Here is a 19876-nt window from a genome sequence, read left to right as displayed (position 1 = left end):
GGGTTACTGGTGGATGGAAAGTTGGACATGAGCTAGCAGTGTGCCTTCACAGCCCAGAAAGCCAACTGTGTCTTGGGCTGCATCAGAAGTGTGGCCAGCAGGTCAGGGGATGTGAGCCTATCCTTCTACTCTACAAAGCCTCACCTGGAGGGCTGCTTCCAGATATGCAGTCCTCAGTACAGGGGAGACACGGACCTGTTGGAGTGTATTCAGAGGAGGGCCACAAAAATAATCCAGGGGATGGAACATCTCTCCTCTGAGTACAAGCTGAAAGAGCTGAAATTGTTCAGCCTGGAGAAGGCTCCAAGGTGACCTGATAGTGGCCTTTTAGTATGTAAAGGAGAGCTGCAAGATAGAAGGGGACTGACTCTTTAGTAGGGTCTGTTGTAATAGGATAAGGGAAATGGTTTCAAATGTAAAGAGCATAGATTTAGGTTGGATGTAAGGAAAAAGTCTTTTACAGTGAGATTGGTGAGGCTTTTGCACAGGTTGCCTGGAGATAGGGTGGATGTCCCATCCCTGAAGTAATACCAGAATGGAGCTTTGAGTAACCTGATCTAGCTGTGAATGTCCTTGTTTAGTGCAGAGGAGTTGGATTAGATGACCTTTAAAGGTCCTTTCCAACTCTGAGGATTCTGTGATTTGGGAACTGCTTATAGTAAGTGTGCCAACTTTTATTGTCACTTTTTCAAAATCTACTTCTAGAGTTTTCATATCTGATGGCACTGGTTTGCCACAGGGCCAAGGGAGAGAGTACAGCTTCTGAATTCTATGAAGCAGCAGCAGTGCCCAAAACTACTGAAGGCCATCCAGTTAATTTGTCTGCAGGCTGATAAAGTTGGCTTGTCTTCGTATCAGCATGCGTGTGTCTCAGCAGATCAGGGATCATAACTGGTAGCTCTGCAGTGAAAAAGATCATACACTGGAAGCAAGGCTGTCTTTTGGCATATTTATTTAATAAGCATATCATTTCAGAGTTGGTGAGATCATTCTGAATTTGGTAAGAATCAAAATTCCACAGGCCATGGATCTTTGATTTGAAAATCAGTAAACAGTTTATCTACTCTCCTACATCTAATAACCATCTTCTGTGAGCATTTAAGCAAGAAGCACTGTTATTTTATTCTAGTAGTGCCTGTATGTTCCACTTACTTTTTGGTTTCCATAACTTCTGTATCTGTTGGATAGTCCTGTTGCTCACTTAGTACCCCAGTCAGACTTCTGATGAAGGTTCAATACTTCAATTTTCTTTGGATTTAGTATCATAGTATATATAGTATCTAGCCTAGAAGAGCTTATTCATTAGTGGTTCAATCAGTCCAGGCAATGGGAACCTTGCATATCCAAACAGAAGAGATTTCAGGCACATTATGAACACCAGCATTTGTGCCCAAAGCAGTCAACATTGCCAGCTACACCAGTGTAATTTTATCATTGAAAATATTAGACATCTTGCTTATTTCACATAGAATGCACTTCAAAGCTATTTCTGTCTTCTGTTTATCAATAGAAAATTCTACTGTGTACTTGTACCTACTTGCAGCAATGTCTAGAAAAGGATTTGACTACCAACATCAGTATTAAATGCCATAATGGGAACACATCATTCTAAGCTTTTCAGTCTTATTTTCCAAGAATGCTTCCTTCCTTATCTAAAGTTTCAGAAAGAGGAGGTGGAGAAATGAAAATTAAACCACTGGAGCCCTTACTGGAGATTGCCTTGATCTCATACAAATAGGTTTTTTTCAAAATGTGTTGTTACTAAGCCCCCTGCACTGATAGATAGGGATGGGGAGCAGAATAGGCCCTACTTAGTCTACAAGGAAATGGTTTTGGATTTGCTCTGAAAGATGGATTCTCACAAGTCCATAGGGCTGAATGGATAGCACCCTAGAGTGTTGAGGAAGTTGGCGGATGTGGTTACTAAGCCACTCTCCAGCAGTCCTGGCTACCTGGAGATGTTCCAGTGGATTGGAGGCAGATGTGACGCCTATCTTCAAAAAGGAATGGAAAGATGATCCTGGTAGCTACAGACCTATCAGTCTCACCTCAGTAACATCTTTATCACTGACATCGATGACGGAATCGAGTGCACCCTCAGCAACTTTGCTGATGACACCAAGCTGAGTGGTGCGGTTGACACAGTGGAAGGAAGGGATGCCACTCCTCGACACGCTAGAAAGGAGGGCCCAGATGAACCTGATGAGGTTCAACACAGCAAAGTGCAAGGATTTGCAATTGGGCTGGAGGAATCCAAGGCATCCATACAGACTGGAAGGAGCAGTTCTTGAGAGTAGCCCTGCAGAGAAGGACCTGGGGGTCTTGATAGATGAAAAACTTCACATGAGCCAGCAGTGTACTCTTGCAGCTCAGAAGGCAAATGGTATCCTGGGCTCCATCAGAAGAGGGGTAGCTAGCAGGGACAGGGAGGTGATTGTCCCCCTCTACTCTGCTCCTGTGAGGCCCCATCTGGAGTACTGCATCCAAGAGTGGAGCCCCCAGTACAAAAAAGACAGGGAGCTGTTGGAGAGGGTCCAGAGAAGGGCCACGAAGATGATCAGGGGACTGGAGCACCTCCCCTATGAGGACAGGCTATGGGAGCTGGGCTTGTTCAGCCTGGAGAAAAGAAAGCTGCGGGGTGACCACATTGCAGCATTTCAGTACCTAAAGGGAGCCCACAGAGGGGAGGGGAATCAACTCTTTGAAAGGGTTGATAACTGCAGGACAAGGGGAAATGGTTTTAAGTTGAGGAAGGGGAGATTTAGGTTGGATGTCAGGGGGAAATTCTTTACAGAAAGTGGTGAGGTGTTGGAACAGGCTGACCAGAGAGGTTGTGGATGCCCCGTCCTGGAGGTGTTGAAGGCCAGGTTGGATAGGGCCCTGGGCAGCCTGGTCTAGTATTAAATGTGGAAGTTGGTGGCCCTGCATGTGGCAGGGGGGTTGGAGATTTATGATCCTTGAGATCCCTACCAACCCTGTGATTCTGTGATACAGGACAAGCCAGCATAGCTTTACCAATTGTGACTCCTGCCTGACCAACCTGGTGGCCTTCTATGCTGGCATAACTGCATCATGGACAAGGGAAGAGCCACTGGTGTCATCTGTCTGGACTTCAGCAAGGTCTTTGACACAGACGCCCATAACCTTTTTCTCTACTAATTGGAAATACATGGATTTGACAAGGCAACAAGACTAGTATATTGGCTTCTCTTGGTATTTCTTATGGTTTAAGTGAACAGACAGCTAACATACCCAACCTTTTGCTCACAACTCCACTGCCCATTGAGATGTGGAGAGAATCAGAAAAAAAAAAGGCAGAACATGCAAGTAGAGATAAAAACTATTTACTAGCCTGACAACAAATGCCCAGCCAATCCTCAAGCAGTGGCTGCCTCCTTACCAACTCCCTTCAGTTTTATAGTTGTTTTTATGTCACACCTAATAGTATGGAATATCTCTGGCCAGTTAAGGTCAACTGTCTTGGTTCTGTGCTCTGCCAGCTCCTTGGTGCCACCAGTTCAAGACAAGATAAACAAAAATAAGAGTTTTATCTTTGTTATACTACTTAAGTGTGGATTAAAAATTATGAAGATTACATTTCATGCTGAACTTTTTCTCAGATAAGGTATTTTGAAATTGTGTCTTTGAATTACTTAATATTTTCTGCAAGCAGATTCTTCAACACATTTGGTTCCCAGCTTGCATCTGGATGGAAACAAATCTAATGTGTCTTAAATTTCTGATATTTCTAACCAAATATGTAAAACAATTTTTTTTTCCTTTCTAGTCTTGATCCAGAGCAAAAGGAAATGTTAATTGAAGTGATTGAAAAGCTGTTAAAGGATAGAAGTACGGTAAGAGACGAGTTGCTGTTCCACATATATGTATATGCTGTATGTGTGTGTGTGTATAAATATATATTTAAGTTTATATATTTAGCTATATGTATATATTATATAAGCATTTGCATATATTTAAAGAGTTTTGTTACTCTTTACACACACTATACAGCTGAATGGCAGTCTGAGGAAGATTTTTCCTGAAGCCTTATTGGTGTGTTTTTATATGCTTCAAAATAGAGGCATCACTGTGTATCAATGCATTATATTGAGAATATGATAATGATAGTAACTCTTTACAAGACTGGTAATCTTTTTTTATGTTTTGGGTATTTTAAATCCATTTTCTTATTACTGATTGTTGTTGCTTTTGTGTGTGTGTGTGTGTGTGTGTGTGTGCTTTTTTTTAAACTTAGCTTAAAAAATGAAAATTTTATAATTATATGAGTCAGTGTACAAGTGTCTTTGCATTTTTTCAATGAGATATTAACTGGATCATGTCAATTTGTGATATTATAAGAATAACTTCTGTGTAATACGCAGTATACCTTTTGAAGCTTGTGGTGTATGCAAATGTTACGCAGCGATACTTGCTGTGTGCTTGTTTGTCCTTGCAAATTTCCTTCTTGGTAAGTAAAACTGATGTCCTCTGACAATTCACAATTTACAAGTAATTTTCACAAGTCTTAGGTCAGAAAGGTAATTCTGTCAAGAGGAGTAAAAAGACAGACTTCAAATATAAAACAGGGATGTAAATTAAAACACTTCTCTGGTTTGTTTTCAAATAACTGATGGCAAATGTATTGTTTTTTTGACTAATTGAGAGCACTGCTAGGTACCAGATAGTGAGTTACTTCATGTACCATTATTCACTATTACTATGTTGTGTTTTTTTTCTGTTTTTAGATGTCAGTTTTTAGTGTTTACGTGTAATGTTAGTCTCCTATTACTAATGTAACGTACTGTATGTTGTTCTAGCACAGTCCAGATGTCCAGGACAAAAATGGTGTCGATCTCTAATAGACATCTCACAACTTCCACTGAAGGGTTGCTGAAGAAGAGTGTCAGAGCTTAATGGCTCAGCAGGCAGTAAATCAGTTAGTTAGTTCTCCTGGCTGCATCCATGCTTGACCTGTACTCATTTGTCAGAGACCTTTGTGCTTCTGTGGAGGTGCCCCCAGTGGTTCTTAGTGTATTTTCTTTTTGTGGTTCATGCTCTTGGTGTGCATGCAATCTGTGAATGTGAGATTAGATTTTGTGTACCTGTGGAGGCATAAGGGACAGAGAAGCCACCTTTGTTTCTTCTTATTGCTGATGACAAGAAAATAAAATCCTTAGATTTCCCTGGCCACTATTACTTAAAGTGAGAAACGAGGTACCTGACGAGTAGTCACTTATACATGAATTTTAATGAAATGTTAAAACATCCCGACTTTTTTTTCCTATTTTTCTGAATGGCTGTTCTTGGAGATGTTTACAGGGGAAACTAGTTATCACTGCCTAATATATTGCATAATTCTGGTGCCTGTGTGACACTGAATAATAGATATTGTATTTATGAATACCAGCTGAAGCAGTAGTCACAGCTGTGCTATTTTTTCCCCAGAATTTAAGAATGATAATTTATATTTTGTTCTTCTGGGCCTTTTCAGAAAAGCTTCTTTGGAGATGTAATGTCATAACTACTGAAGTGTTTTTCTCCTTCTGATTGTACTTGAACTCTAACAAGGCCTGATCCAGCTTTGGCTGACATTTCTGCTTTAAGTTTTACTTTTTTTGTGAAAAATTCCAAACAGAAGCAATACAAATCTGCTTCTGGGGTTTTAAATCAAAGCTCCTTCACAGTTTGTTCTGTTTTAAAAGGAGTCTCTGCTTACTGCTTGATCATTTGATTTCAGGAAGACTAATTAGTACAGAAAAGCTCCAATTTAAGTAGTCATCTCTTGTCATGTTCCACTGAACATTCCCAGGAAAACTCCAAATTTGTTTACAAGAAGCACTTGAGCACTAACAGGCGTAGAGTATCGTCTACCTCTCTAGAAAGCCTGTTTCAGTGTGCAATCACTCTCACAGTACAGAAATGTTTCCTAATACTCAAGGTAATGCTTGCTTGTTATCTCTGTGCCTTTTCCATCCTTCTTGTCTTCCTGGGGGAGCTACAGGGAGTGCTGAGGTCCTCTTGGCCTCCTCTTCTCTGGTCTTGGCAATCCAAGTGTCCTCAGCTTCTCATTAGAGGACATGCCTTCCTGCCTTGTCACCAGGTTTGATACCTTCTCTGGATACTCCCATCTGTGCCTGTGTCCAGTGTTGTTCTGTCCCAGGTGCATCCTTCAGCTTTTTCCTTTGTTGAATTTCATGCTGCTACTGATTTCCCAGTGCTCCAGTCTATCTAAATCCTTTTGTAAGGCCTCCTGTCCCTCCAGGGGGTCAACAGCACTTCCTACTTCATTATTATTAGCAGACTTGCTGAGGATGGATTCCAGTCCATGTGGTGGTTCTTAAAGTTATATATGTAGCTTACGTAATCTTATGTAGGTTACTTTGTAAGTGTTAATAAAGCCTTAAATAAGCTTTAATAAGCTTAAATAATTTGAACAATCTTCCTTATGTTCTGTAAGGGAATCTAGATTTCATATACTTAGGATGCAAGAAGAAGCTCCTAGAAAATTGCTAAATTTGTCTTCACAAGACTTCTTTGAGAAACTGAGCGTTAGAAAAAGAAAATTTTGCTATACCCATATGAATTTCATCTGATTAATGGCTTTTTTTGATAGTGAGTTTGCCTGAAATTTGGAAGGTAGTAATGTGGAACTCAGCCCATGAGTTTATTTGACACTAATCCTTGGGGTGTCGCAGTGTAAGTGCACAGAAATTGTTTCCTTATATTAACATTAATTGTCATCTCCTGGTAGTTTTGTCCTAATACTAGTAGATCAAGATCACAATATTACGTCATTAAGTAGTGTCTTTACCCAGATGGGAGAATCCTAGTGACTGGGAACTGTTGAATTTGTATGGATTTTTTGTTTGTTTGTTTTGGGGCTTTTTTTTTTCCACGATGTAAGTGTGTCACAGTGCTTCTGTCAAAGTGTCAGGTTAATTTTGGCATTTCTATACACCTAAGAACCAATAATCCTTGAATAAGCATCATGTCTTCTACATTTAATGTCTATGAGATGAGAGAAATCAATGCATATGATTTTTGTTGTTGTTATTCAATTTGTTTTAGATACGCTTAGAAGAGGATTGTAATTTTTAAATTCAGTGTCACATAACAGATGAATGTTTGGTTCAAATGATGCTTGAGAATCCTCCTTATTAAAAAAAAAAACCACAAAAAACACATACATTTATTTTCTTTTCTATAAATATTTGAATTTGCACAGTGGTTTTAAAACTTACCAATATAATGTCTATGTTAAAATGAGACAGAGTAGCTACTAAACATAGATGCCTCTAAATTTATGTAAAACAAATTTCTTCAAAAAGAACATGCTATTGTGAATTATTAATGCAGCTTATGTTGCGTAGAAAAGGCAAAGTGTATTTAAATTAGTTGCAGTCATTTCACATTTGAAGTGGAAAGATACTATCTAGATGGGAATTTTACTGCAGTAAAATTGAACTATTTCATCAGACTCTAAAAAATGTGTTCATTTGTTAGGTCTCAATCAGCAGTAAATTTTTTATATAAGCTGAGGTGAGCAAAGCTTAAAATGGCATGAGATCCAACCTTAACCCAGCACTTAATTAAAATTTCTGGTGATATAAATGAAAGATCACTGTACTCCTTAAATGACTTAATACGAAGATACAATTAAAATACAAACTCTCTGTTAATCTAACTTGCAAAAGTATCAAGTGCAAATCAACAGTAACGTACCCTCAAGGTGCTAACTGAATTACAGTGTAGAATTTTGCCAAACACTATGTAGGGTTTTGTATTCTGATAAAATTGCTTTGCTACAAGTAAGTTCTAATATACAACTCTTCACTACTTTTACCTTCTCCCTCACCAGCTTTTCTGGGCTTACTGAGCGCAACTCTGGGCTGACAGCGATTTGCCTGGAGCTGACCACTGTGTTCTGCTGACCTTTTGATCCATTCAGGTTCCACACCTAAATGTAAACTGGCAGTGTTTTTTAATGACAAAGGAGCTTAATGCAGCAGCTTGCTAAGAGGAGAACTCAGTAGAACACCAACTTACTGTTTTTAGATGTTAAATGTTTTAATTTAGCTGTATCAAATAATCAGGTTTTACTCCCTGAAATGAACTGTGTGCGTGTTGAGACCAGCAGGTACCAGTATGTGGAGAGAGCTGGAAGCAGTAAGTGCAACTTCATGTTTATTCTTACTGGTAATTGATAGAATCCCTTCAGACCCTGTAACTTGTTTATCACAACTACACTGTATCAACAAAACTTTGATTTTTGTTTACCAATGTATTTGATTTTTAAACAGATATTTAAAAATCTGCTTATTACAGCAACTTGAACTTCTGTTTTACCTTTCCATTACATAAAAAGTACATCAAATTTTGATAAGCAAGTAGAATAGCATGAACATCTGCTTTATTTTTCTAGTTTTGCTGAATAACTGAGCAGCTGATGTTGTTTTATGTAAAAATGAAGATAAGGCCATATACGTTTTTATGCTAAAGTGACATTTTTTCAGAAATTAATAGAGCTAGGTAGGTGTGAATGTGTAATTGGAGATTTATTTATTTATTTATCCATTTATTTGGATTGTTGGTTTCTATATGATTTCACTCTATTTTTCCTCGTTTTTTTTTTCCTCAGGTTCTTAACAAGCCTGCTCTCCTAGTTTTGAGACAAGTGATTTGAGGCAGGATTTGTTGCTCAATTTGCTTTTGGCATGCTGTGAAGGACTGTAGAACTACGTTCTGTTTGTAGCTCAGTTATTTTATAACTGAATTTTGTAAGCAGTAATAAAAAACAAAATCAAGTGCACGAACGATACCTAACCTACCTAATAATTTTAAACATTCATACTGATATTGAGAGGGAATCATGTCCATTGTTTAAAACTTTCAGATGAAAGACTTGCCACTTTATTCTGGACTGAGAAATATATCTCAAAGTTGCACATCTAAAGTAGAAGACAGAGTGTAGACCTGCTGCTGGGATGTAGTTATGTGGATAATGAGTGTCTTAAAAATGTCTAGAATTTTTCCACTGTTTTTGATCTGATTTTACTTGGTTTGAACAAATGCCTCTTTGATACAAGGGAAGCTTTTGATACTTGTATAAAAATATAAATATGTATATGCTGCATTGTAAAAGTGATTTTGTTCAGCCACATCCAGAAAATGGGATTACTATGTGGCTGTGTGTATTATGCTATATATCATAGCTGTTGCTACTGTAGCAATTTTTTTCTGGGACTGGGCAGTGTATTGACTGCAATACTACTTTTGAACTCCTCTAGAATAAAGGATATTGGAGAGAAATTTCAAAACGTGTTGGTAAACCTGCACTAGTAATGTACTCCAGAAACTTTTGTTGTGAAGAAATTCTGCAGAGGTTAGAGAAAAGTTTTGAGTGAAGACTGACAGTAAATTAATTTACTGCATGGAATTTATTTATTCCATGTTAAGATTTACATTTCCCCCCCCCCCAGAGGACATATATATTTTTTTGCACATGCTGTTTGAACATTGTATTCTCCTTTAATGAGAATATCCTCATCACATTAAATTACTTCTAAACTTTAAATTTATTGTGCCATTCCCATGTGAAAATTTACTTCTAAATATAACACATATAGCCTATTACGTACTCTGCTTGAGGGATCAAAGGTCTTTAAACATGCGTGTGATTGTTGAGATATCTTTTACAGATTGCATAGTTACAAGATGAAGCACAGATTCTCAGCAAGTGAGACCTCTAACATTAAAAAATGATGCTTGGAATTGGTGATGGCTTTGCAATGAGGATCTTGATCTTTTAAACTAAAGCAATGTCACTGGGAATAATGGGGAAAAGAAAGCTGGAGTCTACTGTTCAAATGTAGGCTTCTGTTAATAAGTTAATGTTTTGGTTTAAAATCAAAATGTATAGCTGAGACATTGTTTTTCTAACTTATTGATTTAATGTTGGTAAAAGCTTTGCTCCTTTGGAAAAAAAATTACTGGCTTTGTGCAGATGTTTTATTGTGATAGATCTATTATCCCACCATTAGAAGACAAATGACTGATCTTTTCCAGTTTCTGTGCCTCCAGAAAATTGAAATAAGAAGGGGGATATCATTTGGGCTGTATGATTAGGGCAGGTGGGGTGGCCATTAATTTAAGAGAGAAGAATCTTGGCAGCATAGGCCAACTTGCACTATATTATCAATCAAACCTGGATGTACTTCTTGTGATGACCCAGCACTCTCAGGTTTTCGCAGCATTAATTAGAATTCATGACAAAATAGATGCAAGGAAACGTTTTGTACCCTTCATAATTTTATAGAAAATTTATTGTTATTAGAGGAACCATTTGCTTAGTGTGATTTTTTTCATTACCAGCTTGTCAACTAGCATAGATAATCTGGAGAAAATATGAACTCCGTAGATTGGGTGTCACTTTTGTTGATGGTTCATGTAGTTTACCTTGGAGCGCAGCTAATGGCTGAAGTTCATAGCAACAGCATAGAAAAATGTGGCAACGAGTGGAAGACAAATGAAGCACGCTTATTGCTTTAATATAAAAAATACATAAATGGAAAGCAGCATGTGAGTTTGATGAGCTCATTGCTGTTTTTGTTGGAGTGATTTATATTTTATCCTTACAAAAAGCCGCTATTGACACAGTGAGATGGAAATTAACTGACTGTTTTTTGGAAACTAATATTTTTCAGTTTTATATTCTGATTGGATCATTTTGTTTTAATTCTAAATATTTTTATGGAATGTTGAGCATTTAATAAACAGATATTATAAGCTGTTCCTCTGGTGTTTAGATGTATAGTAGGATCATACTATTGGGGTAACAGTATCAACTAGAATAGTGTCATACTAAGAAAGGAAAATCCTCTCACATAAATCTTTCAGCTACAACATCCATTTTCAATTTATTTTAAATTCTCACTTCTTTTTTTTTCACTTAAAATGAAAAACTTAATTGAGGAAAATGCACTTGTGAGGGTAGAGGGACAGGCTGTTAAGAAACATGTTGTTGTATGGCAATTCCTATATTAACTTCTAACGCCAGAGGCTCACTACAGGAATAAAATTCTTGTTCATTTGGTGCTCCTCTTGCATCCCATAATGAACGTTCAAATTTTTAGCATTTTTAAGTGTTCGCAAGACAGAATTCTCGCTGTAAACTTGAGTGGGTTACTGATACGAATGGAAATACATTATTAATTTAAATTTCTGTATTTCAGCGTGGTTGGCTATTTCATTGTGTTCATTTGTGTTTTACTCTAATAATGGAGCTTTCTAAACTACTGTGATGTTTTTATGAGATGATGCCAGGTTGTCTGTTCACTGTCACTGCTCCTGCTTTTGCCGAAGGAAGAGACAGATTATTCTGCATCACCTCAATGTCCCAGCATAAGTTTTAAAACTTTCTTCCAGCCTGTGAATTGCAAAGGATCTGACAAATCTGTAGTTCTCCAGATTTGGTAGACTACTGAGAATGGAACAATCACTGTTCTTCAAGAAAGAGGAAATGAATATGTACTTAGACTTTTGGTATAATAGCTAGTTTTAAAGTGATTTAGGAATCTACTTTAGGTATCTGTTCTGCCTGTGATCATGTTGTTGAGGTCTTTTAAGTCTGAACACAAATGAATTATATCAGCTTTCAAAGTATATTTAAATACAAGAGAAATACAAAATGGCTTGAGTACAGCACTAGTAGCAGTAAAAAGCAAGGTAACTGTGCTAGAAATCCAGTCAGACACCAGCATTTGTATTGTCCTTCACCTGTGAACCTAAGATGTGTAAATATTAGGCTGCAAATATTTTTACAGTCATAAATCTGTGCATGTCTCCTTCTTTCCCTCCCTCGTTTTGCCTCTTATATTTCAAACCTGTCAAGAGACACTATACTGTGTGGAAGTGTGGAATATACATGATAACAGAATCTATGTGTTAGTGATAAAAAAAAAAAAAAAAGTCTCTGGGGACTCAAAGTGCCATCACACTTTCACACTAACGTGCTTTATCACACTATCTTTTGCCTGTAGCTGACCACCATGTTCTGTTGAGCTATACATCCATTCAGGTTCCACACCTAAATATAAACTGGCAGTGTCTTTTAATGACATGTGCTTAATGCAGCACGTTGCTAAGAAGAGAACTCAATAGAGCAACAACATCAACTTACTGTTTTGCGTGATCCTGCAGAACTATAAAACTATTTTAGATGTTAAATGTTTTTATTTAGCTCTATCAAGTAATCAGATTTTACTCCCTGGAATGAATTGTATGTGTGTTGGGACCAGCAGGTACCAGTATGTGGATAGAGCTGGAGGCAATAAATGCAACTTCACGTTTATTCTTATTGGTAATTCATAAAATCCCCACAGAGCCTGTAACTTGTTTAGCATAATGGCAAGACTATATTCTGAGCTGTTTTCTTTCAATTGTAACGTTGGGCACATACTAATAAACCAAATGTCAGCCAAATACAGGGAGAAAAATGTAACATATGAATATCATTGTATTTAATATTTCTCAAAAAGTACCATTTCAATAAACTGCTCTCCTATTTAATTGCTTACTTTAAGTCATTGGGGAAATTTTAGAGGTTGAAATGCAGATCCCCAGTGCTCAGATAGAATATGACATTAATTTGCTGCCAGAAGGCTATACTGCATGCATGCCAACTGCATACATATCAGCTGCTTCGTATAAAGTCTCATCGTTTTATTTACTTGACTTAACATGTACTTTGACGCAAAACAAATCTTAATTAAAGCATTAGAGGAAAAAAAAATAATTCTATGCACATGATGACATGTCTCTATAATGCGTAGTCAGCTTTGGTGGTTTTCCTGCAGTTAAAGTAACTTGCTGCCTAAAATTAAACAGCAAACAGAAAAGGGATTTCCTTTCTTTATTTTTAAAAGAAAATAACAAAACCCTATAAGAATATTTGAATAAGCCTTCAAGTGTTAGAACATGGAGAATCTATTTCATTTTCTCATGAAAACAAAGCTGTATTTTTAATCATAGTCTCTATGTGGACCTCTGTTTATATAAATACTCATTTCTTATGGGATTGAAATACGTAAGGTCATAATATGGCATAAGTGATCCATTTCTGTAACTTTAAAACTGTTTTTGTTTTTGTTTTTAAGTGTGGAAAACATGCAGAAATTCTTGTACTCTGTGAGGAAGTGTTAATATACTCTGTATTGTAACTGCTAATTTTTATGCCTTTTGTTTTTTTACACAGTGTATTCGTGAAACGCTAAGAAGAAATTTTGTATGACAGTTAATTTGGCCGTATCAAAAGAGAAATTTAGATCCCAGTAGATTCCAGTAGTGATAGAAAACTTATTCAGCTCATCTTTAGTTTGATCATGCCAGTGTTGTTCGGAGAATCCAAATAGACCTTTTTGGGCACATTGCTTATATACTTTATATATATATATATATATATAAAGTATAATTATACTTTGTTGTTATGTCCTGTTATTTTTGAGTTAATGGCAAGTTTTCTGATAATTTATTTGGAAACTATAACTGTAGGAAAAAGAATGCTTACATAGCACCGTGTCTAAAGGGCTGAGAGCTAAGATTTATGTGTGTAATACAAATGGCAAATGTTTGCTCTGTTCCAATATAACTACTCCATTTAAAAAAAAAAAAAAAAGATACTTTTCTGTGGGCCTAAAATTTTTCCTCACTGTTGGTTGTATTTTTTTCCTTAAAATAAGCAATTCTAAATTCAGACTATTTAAAATGCTGAGAATAGCTGGTATTAATTCAGATTCTCACTTCTGGGTGAACTATGAAAGAAATATTGACCTTCTGGTTTATGTTTTCTTTTCTAGCTGGTAGCTGGCAGTGTTGTGATGGCATTTGAGGAAGTGTGTCCAGATAGAATAGATCTGATTCACAAGAACTACCGAAAGCTCTGTAACTTGCTGATTGATGTAGAAGAATGGGGTCAAGTTGTTATAATCCACATGTTAACTCGATATGCACGTACACAGTTTGTAAGCCCATGGAAGACGGTAAGTTTGTGGATCTTTTAATTATCTTATGTGTTTGAATTCTGAACTACTTAAAATTTTGCATATACTTGGGTTTTAAGAGGCATTTAAATGGAGATTTTAATAAAATTAGAAATCAAAAGAATAAGCCTTCACTCTTGGAGACTTCACTGACTCAAGGCTTCCACTACACAGGCTTCCGTGAAAATCTGCTTTGTAGGCTCTCTGTTGTAATTTACCCCAGGCATATCCAATTTTTTCTTTGTTCAAGTGAGGTGGTTCTTCGCTGTGAATTTTTTGTGAGTCAGCAGTAGAAAAGGTCTGTTCTGAAATGGACAGACTCTCATTTTGCATGTAAGTACTTAATATTGCAGCATACTGAACAAAGCTTAAGTAATGTAATAATAAATTCTTTCTAACATTTTCATTTTATTGTATAAATATGACTACACCCTTATTTAATCTTCAGAAAAAGGAATATTCAAAGTAAAAATCCATCACTTCCAACATCAAAAGAGTTCAAGAAATTGATGCAAACGGAATACTTCTGCAAAGAGCAATATAAAAATGCTCCAGGATTCTGCTTGTGTTTATTGTACGAGGTTGGGGTGTTAATACTGTAAAGTTTTACTGTTTAATTTTAAACTAATTCATACTTAAAGGTGTATATTCATTGGTACATGTAATATTTTACATTCGTGGAAGATGAACTTTGTATAGTGACATTAAAGTGTGTCTAGTGTACTTATTTGTAGTGAACATAAGATGAGTCCAGAACCTACAGAAAGTTGCATCATATGATTTCATTTCAGGTGAAAATGAAATTATAAGAACACATCTTTCCTTAAGATTGCCTAAATTATGGAAAGTCTTATAGATAATGAGACGTTTGAGTAATTTATTTTCCTAAAGTACTTGAGACAGAACGCTTCCTCTTTGTTGCTAGTTGAAAGAAAGCTACTTGCATTCTTCACCCTGGAGCTTTAATTTTTTAAAAGAATCAAAATCAGTAATTTACTTTACCTGCAGGTATGGTTTCACAATTAATTTAATCCAATTTTAGTTGGTGATGAGATGAAAGAAGAGAAGGAGGAGATGACCTCATGTCTTTGAATGAGCTTAGAGGTTTTGATAGTATTAGACTTCTTTCAGACTTTAATGTACTTTCTTTCGCTGAGACCAGGTAGATGACAGTTACTCCTATGACTTCTATTATACAAATTTAAAAGGTTCGTGTAACCGTACCGCCTATGTCAACCTAAAATTGTTCATCTCTGGTATTTTATTAATAATACTTTGTTTCTTCCTTTATGAGCTTCAGTGCAAAATTTGGTTTGTCTACCTACTCAGCAATTAAATTAGCAGATTTTTTTTCTGGGGCTGGCTGAAAAGCATGCCTTTGTCAATAGGTTCTTAAATGAACACATCATATAACAGGGCATCTTGTGCTGTAAAAGAGATTTTTAATTTAGTTTATTTGCATCATTATGGATCAGTATTTAGGCTGTTTATATGTAAATGTACGATTTGAGGAACAATTAAGTGTTGACAAAGTAGATTGCAGTCATATCAATTGCAGCACATTTTACATAATTTTTCTAACTGACATCTTTGATGATAAATAGTGGATGCCAAGTCAAAGCCGATTATACAGTGCACTAGGAATTCATGGCGCTGTCAGGGAGAAGACCGATTGACTTTAAATTTACATATTAATGAGAAGATTTGTTAAGAGGGTGCTTGACTATAGAAAATAACAGCACATTTATAGGGCACGACACTTTATAAATAAAGCTGATGCAGGAAAATGGAAATTAAACCTATCAGATTAATAAATTCAAGACTGTTAAAATGCATATTTGCATTTTTATTCACTAAAATTCACCTTACTTTTTGAGAAACGTGCTTCTTTTGTTCAGTTTGAGCTAATTCTCAGCAAGTAATTGTTTAACATTTTGTTTTCTTGTGCTTTGTCCTAAAAATATTTGTAACAACTATCAGTCACAGAGAAAAATCTGTTTTTAACCAGATTCTCTAAATTGTTGCAAAACTCTTAATAGCATTAATAGTCATTAACCAAGATTTCTTAGTTTTACATTCATATTTTTTGTTTCTCTGAAGGATTTTCGTTCTGGTCATGAATACTGTGAAGAATATCCCTGCTTTACTGCAAGTCTTGAAATGTTTGAAGGCTGGTTTGAAGTAGTTACTTGTTTATCAGTAACCTTCTTTTCCAAAGTTCTCCAACTTTAACAAGTATTAAACATAAAGAGAGCAAGTCACTCATCCTAGAGTGATAGTTTCTGCCCAGAACGGATGAGCAAGGACGATTTAAGCCATTTTCTGAAGAGTGACATATTTTATGCCGGTTTGAATTTTTTGCCCATCCCTTTTCCCAGAAGTTTTTGGAATTGTTGTTTGTAAATAGAACCATTCCGCCTTAGGGTATAATGCATGGAGATGCTTAACATGATGCTGCTGTTGGCTTGCATGAGTGTGTGGTCTTGAGGTTTGACAGTTCAGGAACAGATTTTAAAGCTGTGCAGCTGTCTCTGTTTTAGCAGTAAAACAATTGTGATGGGAGGCATTGGCTGCTTTAACTCTCCACCAACAAGTGAGCGTATCGTCTTTGAAGCTCAGGGCTCTCAGGGCTGTTTAGCTTTATTTCAGACAGTTGCAGATTTCAGAAGTAAGCTTTGTTGATGTTTAATTAGGATTTGAAAGAAAAAAGAAAGATGAATTCAGATTATTCATGATCTTCAATCAATGAAATTACTTATAAACTAATATTTAGGAAAATCATGTCTCAGGTTTTCAAGTTTACATTCTTAGGATTATTTATCCACTGAATTATTAAAGCATTGCTCAACTCAAAGCACTTATAAGCTGAGGTTGACATCAGTGATAGGGATGTCGAGGATGGGAATGAAGCCTGAAAAAAAAATGACCTTAGAGAATAAAGACTTCCGGGAAAAAAATAGCAAATCTTTCAAGGTGTATATCCAAAACTGTTAGTCATGGAAAATATCCTAGCTCTGAAATAGTAATAGAAAGAAAATAAATAAATAATTTCCAGTTCAGATTATTCAAAATATTGAATAATATTGTGCTCTTTGCTTATTTTGAACATTCATTTGTATGCTTAGCATGCAACCTCAGCTTTACTCCTTTTACTCAACTTTACTCCAAGTTTGATTATTTTGGTTTTTGAGAATTTTTCAACGTTGAAGATTAATAGAGCTGATATAACAGAATGGAAATAAATTAGCTCACATTTAATTTGCGGGGCACAGACTATTATGATTGCTCTTGGAAAAAACAGATTGCATGTTTTCCTTTCCACAGTGTTCAGTATTAAAAATGTTTTCCATTGCACTTAATGTATGAAGCATATTGCATTATAGTTACAGGCTTTATGTGCCATGACCCTATTGAACTTTGTATGATTTAGTTTTTATGGTCATCAGGTAAGGGGAAGATCTATCCTAGTACGACTATAGAATTTCTGCATTTGTTGTATGACAGACAAATACCAGTGTTTGTCACCTACAAACAAGTTTAAGTATAAGGCCATTTAATTACTTACTTACCCTTAGCAATTTGTACTTATTTCTTCTATTCTGGATATTTGTTTCCAGTTTTTATATTAATTTCAAAAAACCAGGAAGCTGTTTGTGTCAGTTAAGACACCAACATAATCAAACATGGTCTTCTGTAAATATGGGTTGCTTTGCTGAGGGAAGGAGAGAACTGTAGAATTTTCTGGTTAGGAGCAGAAGTCTCTACTTGGTCAGAGAATGTTTTTTGAAATAGATGTGCCTTTGTTTTCTCTGTGAGAATCTACCAGGGTTTCACTTTTCAGAAACGTGCACCTTAGAAACGATTTAGCTTCCATTTAAGTGGAACTTGTTTGGCTTGCACTGTGTAAGTAGTGTTTTTCTTGTGTTATCTAGATTTAAAAAATTGGATTTTTGAAGCTTTAGGACAAGTGATAGTGGGGAAATTCACTGTTGCTTTGTAGTTTGCTGAGCTAAACACCAAACTTCCACTGAACTTCCACTACTTTCACTAAATACCAAACAGTAATTAAGGTAGAAGTTGTCAAATATTGAATTTCTTAGATTAAGACAAAGATGGTGGCGAAGTATCAACAACAGGTCCTCTCAAGGCTCTTTTCCCTTTTTCTTCCCTTTTTTATGACTTCCTTTGTTTTCTACTTCACATAAGACTTGAGTACATGAGGATATTGCTGAAAGCAAAATGTGAACACTGACAGTGTTTTCTGATGGTTCAATTATTGTTTTTTTAACTTGAATTGACTTTATCAGATTTTTTCAGATATAGTATAAGAACAAAAATTGTATATTATATGTTAAACTGTGAATCATTACCTTGTGTAATAGTATCTCTCTGAACAAGAAAAAAACATTTTTGTTGTGGAAGTGATCAAATGTCAGAACACGTCCCTGGCAGTATGCAGAAACCACAGTCCTAACTAATCTTGAGCTGACTGTCCAACAGAGTGTTGGACCAGAGTCTTCCAAACTCCACCATTCTGTGACCTACACTCTTTTTGTTAAACGCTTTAAAATATTTCTTGCTTGTGCAGTGTTTTCTTAGTATATTACAGTTATGAATTCTTAGTGTATTCTGTAAAGGTTATGGTTATGCATGATGGAATCCAGTGTGAAATGGCTATATTAAGACTGCTCTAAGTGTTTAGCACTGTTCTTAATATCTTTATTGTTCTCCATGTTGAGCTGCACATCTAAGGAACAGTAGGTGTAAATAATAATGATTCAGTCAGAGCATATGAGGAATACAGTCTGTCCTTAACTTTTTGTAGTACTCTATAAAAAGTATTCTGAATCAGTTCTGTTGAGAGCATAATAAAAGTCCTAAATCCTACTTTGCAATGCTGAGAACAGAAGAAGGGAAAAGTATATTCAGGTTGACAATTACTCTTAGCTAGGTGAATTACCTAGGTAAAGTGATAAAAATAAAAGAAGCTAAAGTACTTCAAAACTGTTCTGTATGTAAATCATTATTAAATGAAGATTAGTAAGGAGCGATAGACAGTCAAACATATTTAAGAAATATTGTGAATAGCATTCAATCGTTTAGGAATAATTTATCAAGATAAATGTAGGTTGCTCTGAAAGTAATGCCTCCTATTTATTTCTGTGGAAACATATACAAAGCAAAACACTATTTAGTCGAGCAAATTCTTAGCAACAAAATACTCTTTTTCAACAGTCACCACTTCTAGCTACGCAATGAACAAGAGCCTGCATGTCACACTTGTAAAAATCTGCACCTACTGTACAGTGGTTGAGGTAGGACAATCCAACCAGGATTGGTAATGTACTCCACCATCTTTAAACTGGTGTGAGGTCTTGTGTTACTGTGTAGCAAGAGAAAGGTGCATGACTGGAAATTCAAACCTTCTGTTTAGGCAGCATTGCAGTATAGCAGTCAGAACTGATAGTTTGTCCAGGTTCCTAGAAATCCAGAAGGATCACCACTTTCCTATCCCAATAGGCAGTACAAATCACCTTACCAGCTGAGGGCTGTGTCTTGAACTTTTTCTTGGGAATTCACTTGTCAGTTCTCCGTGCATTGCCGCTTTGGCTCTGGCTCCTAGTGGTGACACCACATCTCGTTATTAGTAATAGTGCTGCCCAGGAAATTGTCATCTTCAATTTTGCACGGGCTCAATAGATCCTGACAAACTTGCTGTGGCGTTGCATTCCATTCCTTTGTGAGCATCCGTGGGACCCACTTGGTGCAAACTATGCTATCTCCATTTCCAGTGCATTAAAGCCAATATTCAGCTCTGAACATAGTCCCCTAGTTGTAAT

General features: G+C 36.3%; 1 protein-coding gene across 2 annotated transcripts in view; it reads left to right on the top strand.

The window, feature by feature from the left end:
• AP3B1 (adaptor related protein complex 3 subunit beta 1) overlaps nucleotides 1-19876 on the top strand; it is a 159899-nt gene that overhangs the window by 37900 nt on the left and 102123 nt on the right. For both annotated transcript variants that reach the window (XM_042825768.1, XM_042825767.1), the window contains 2 exons: nucleotides 3788-3854; nucleotides 13854-14036. In XM_042825768.1, the coding sequence (XP_042681702.1) occupies nucleotides 3788-3854; nucleotides 13854-14036 (250 nt within the window). The remainder of the gene's footprint in view (nucleotides 1-3787; nucleotides 3855-13853; nucleotides 14037-19876) is intronic.

Source organism: Centrocercus urophasianus, unplaced genomic scaffold (genome assembly GCF_019232065.1).
Source record: "Centrocercus urophasianus isolate 14NV4802_14NV808 unplaced genomic scaffold, USGS_Curo_1.0 seq_25, whole genome shotgun sequence".
In the NCBI taxonomy this organism is placed as follows: Eukaryota; Metazoa; Chordata; class Aves; order Galliformes; family Phasianidae; genus Centrocercus; species Centrocercus urophasianus.
Note: the sequence above shows the minus strand (reverse complement) of the source record. Positions and strands in the feature narration are given on the sequence as shown.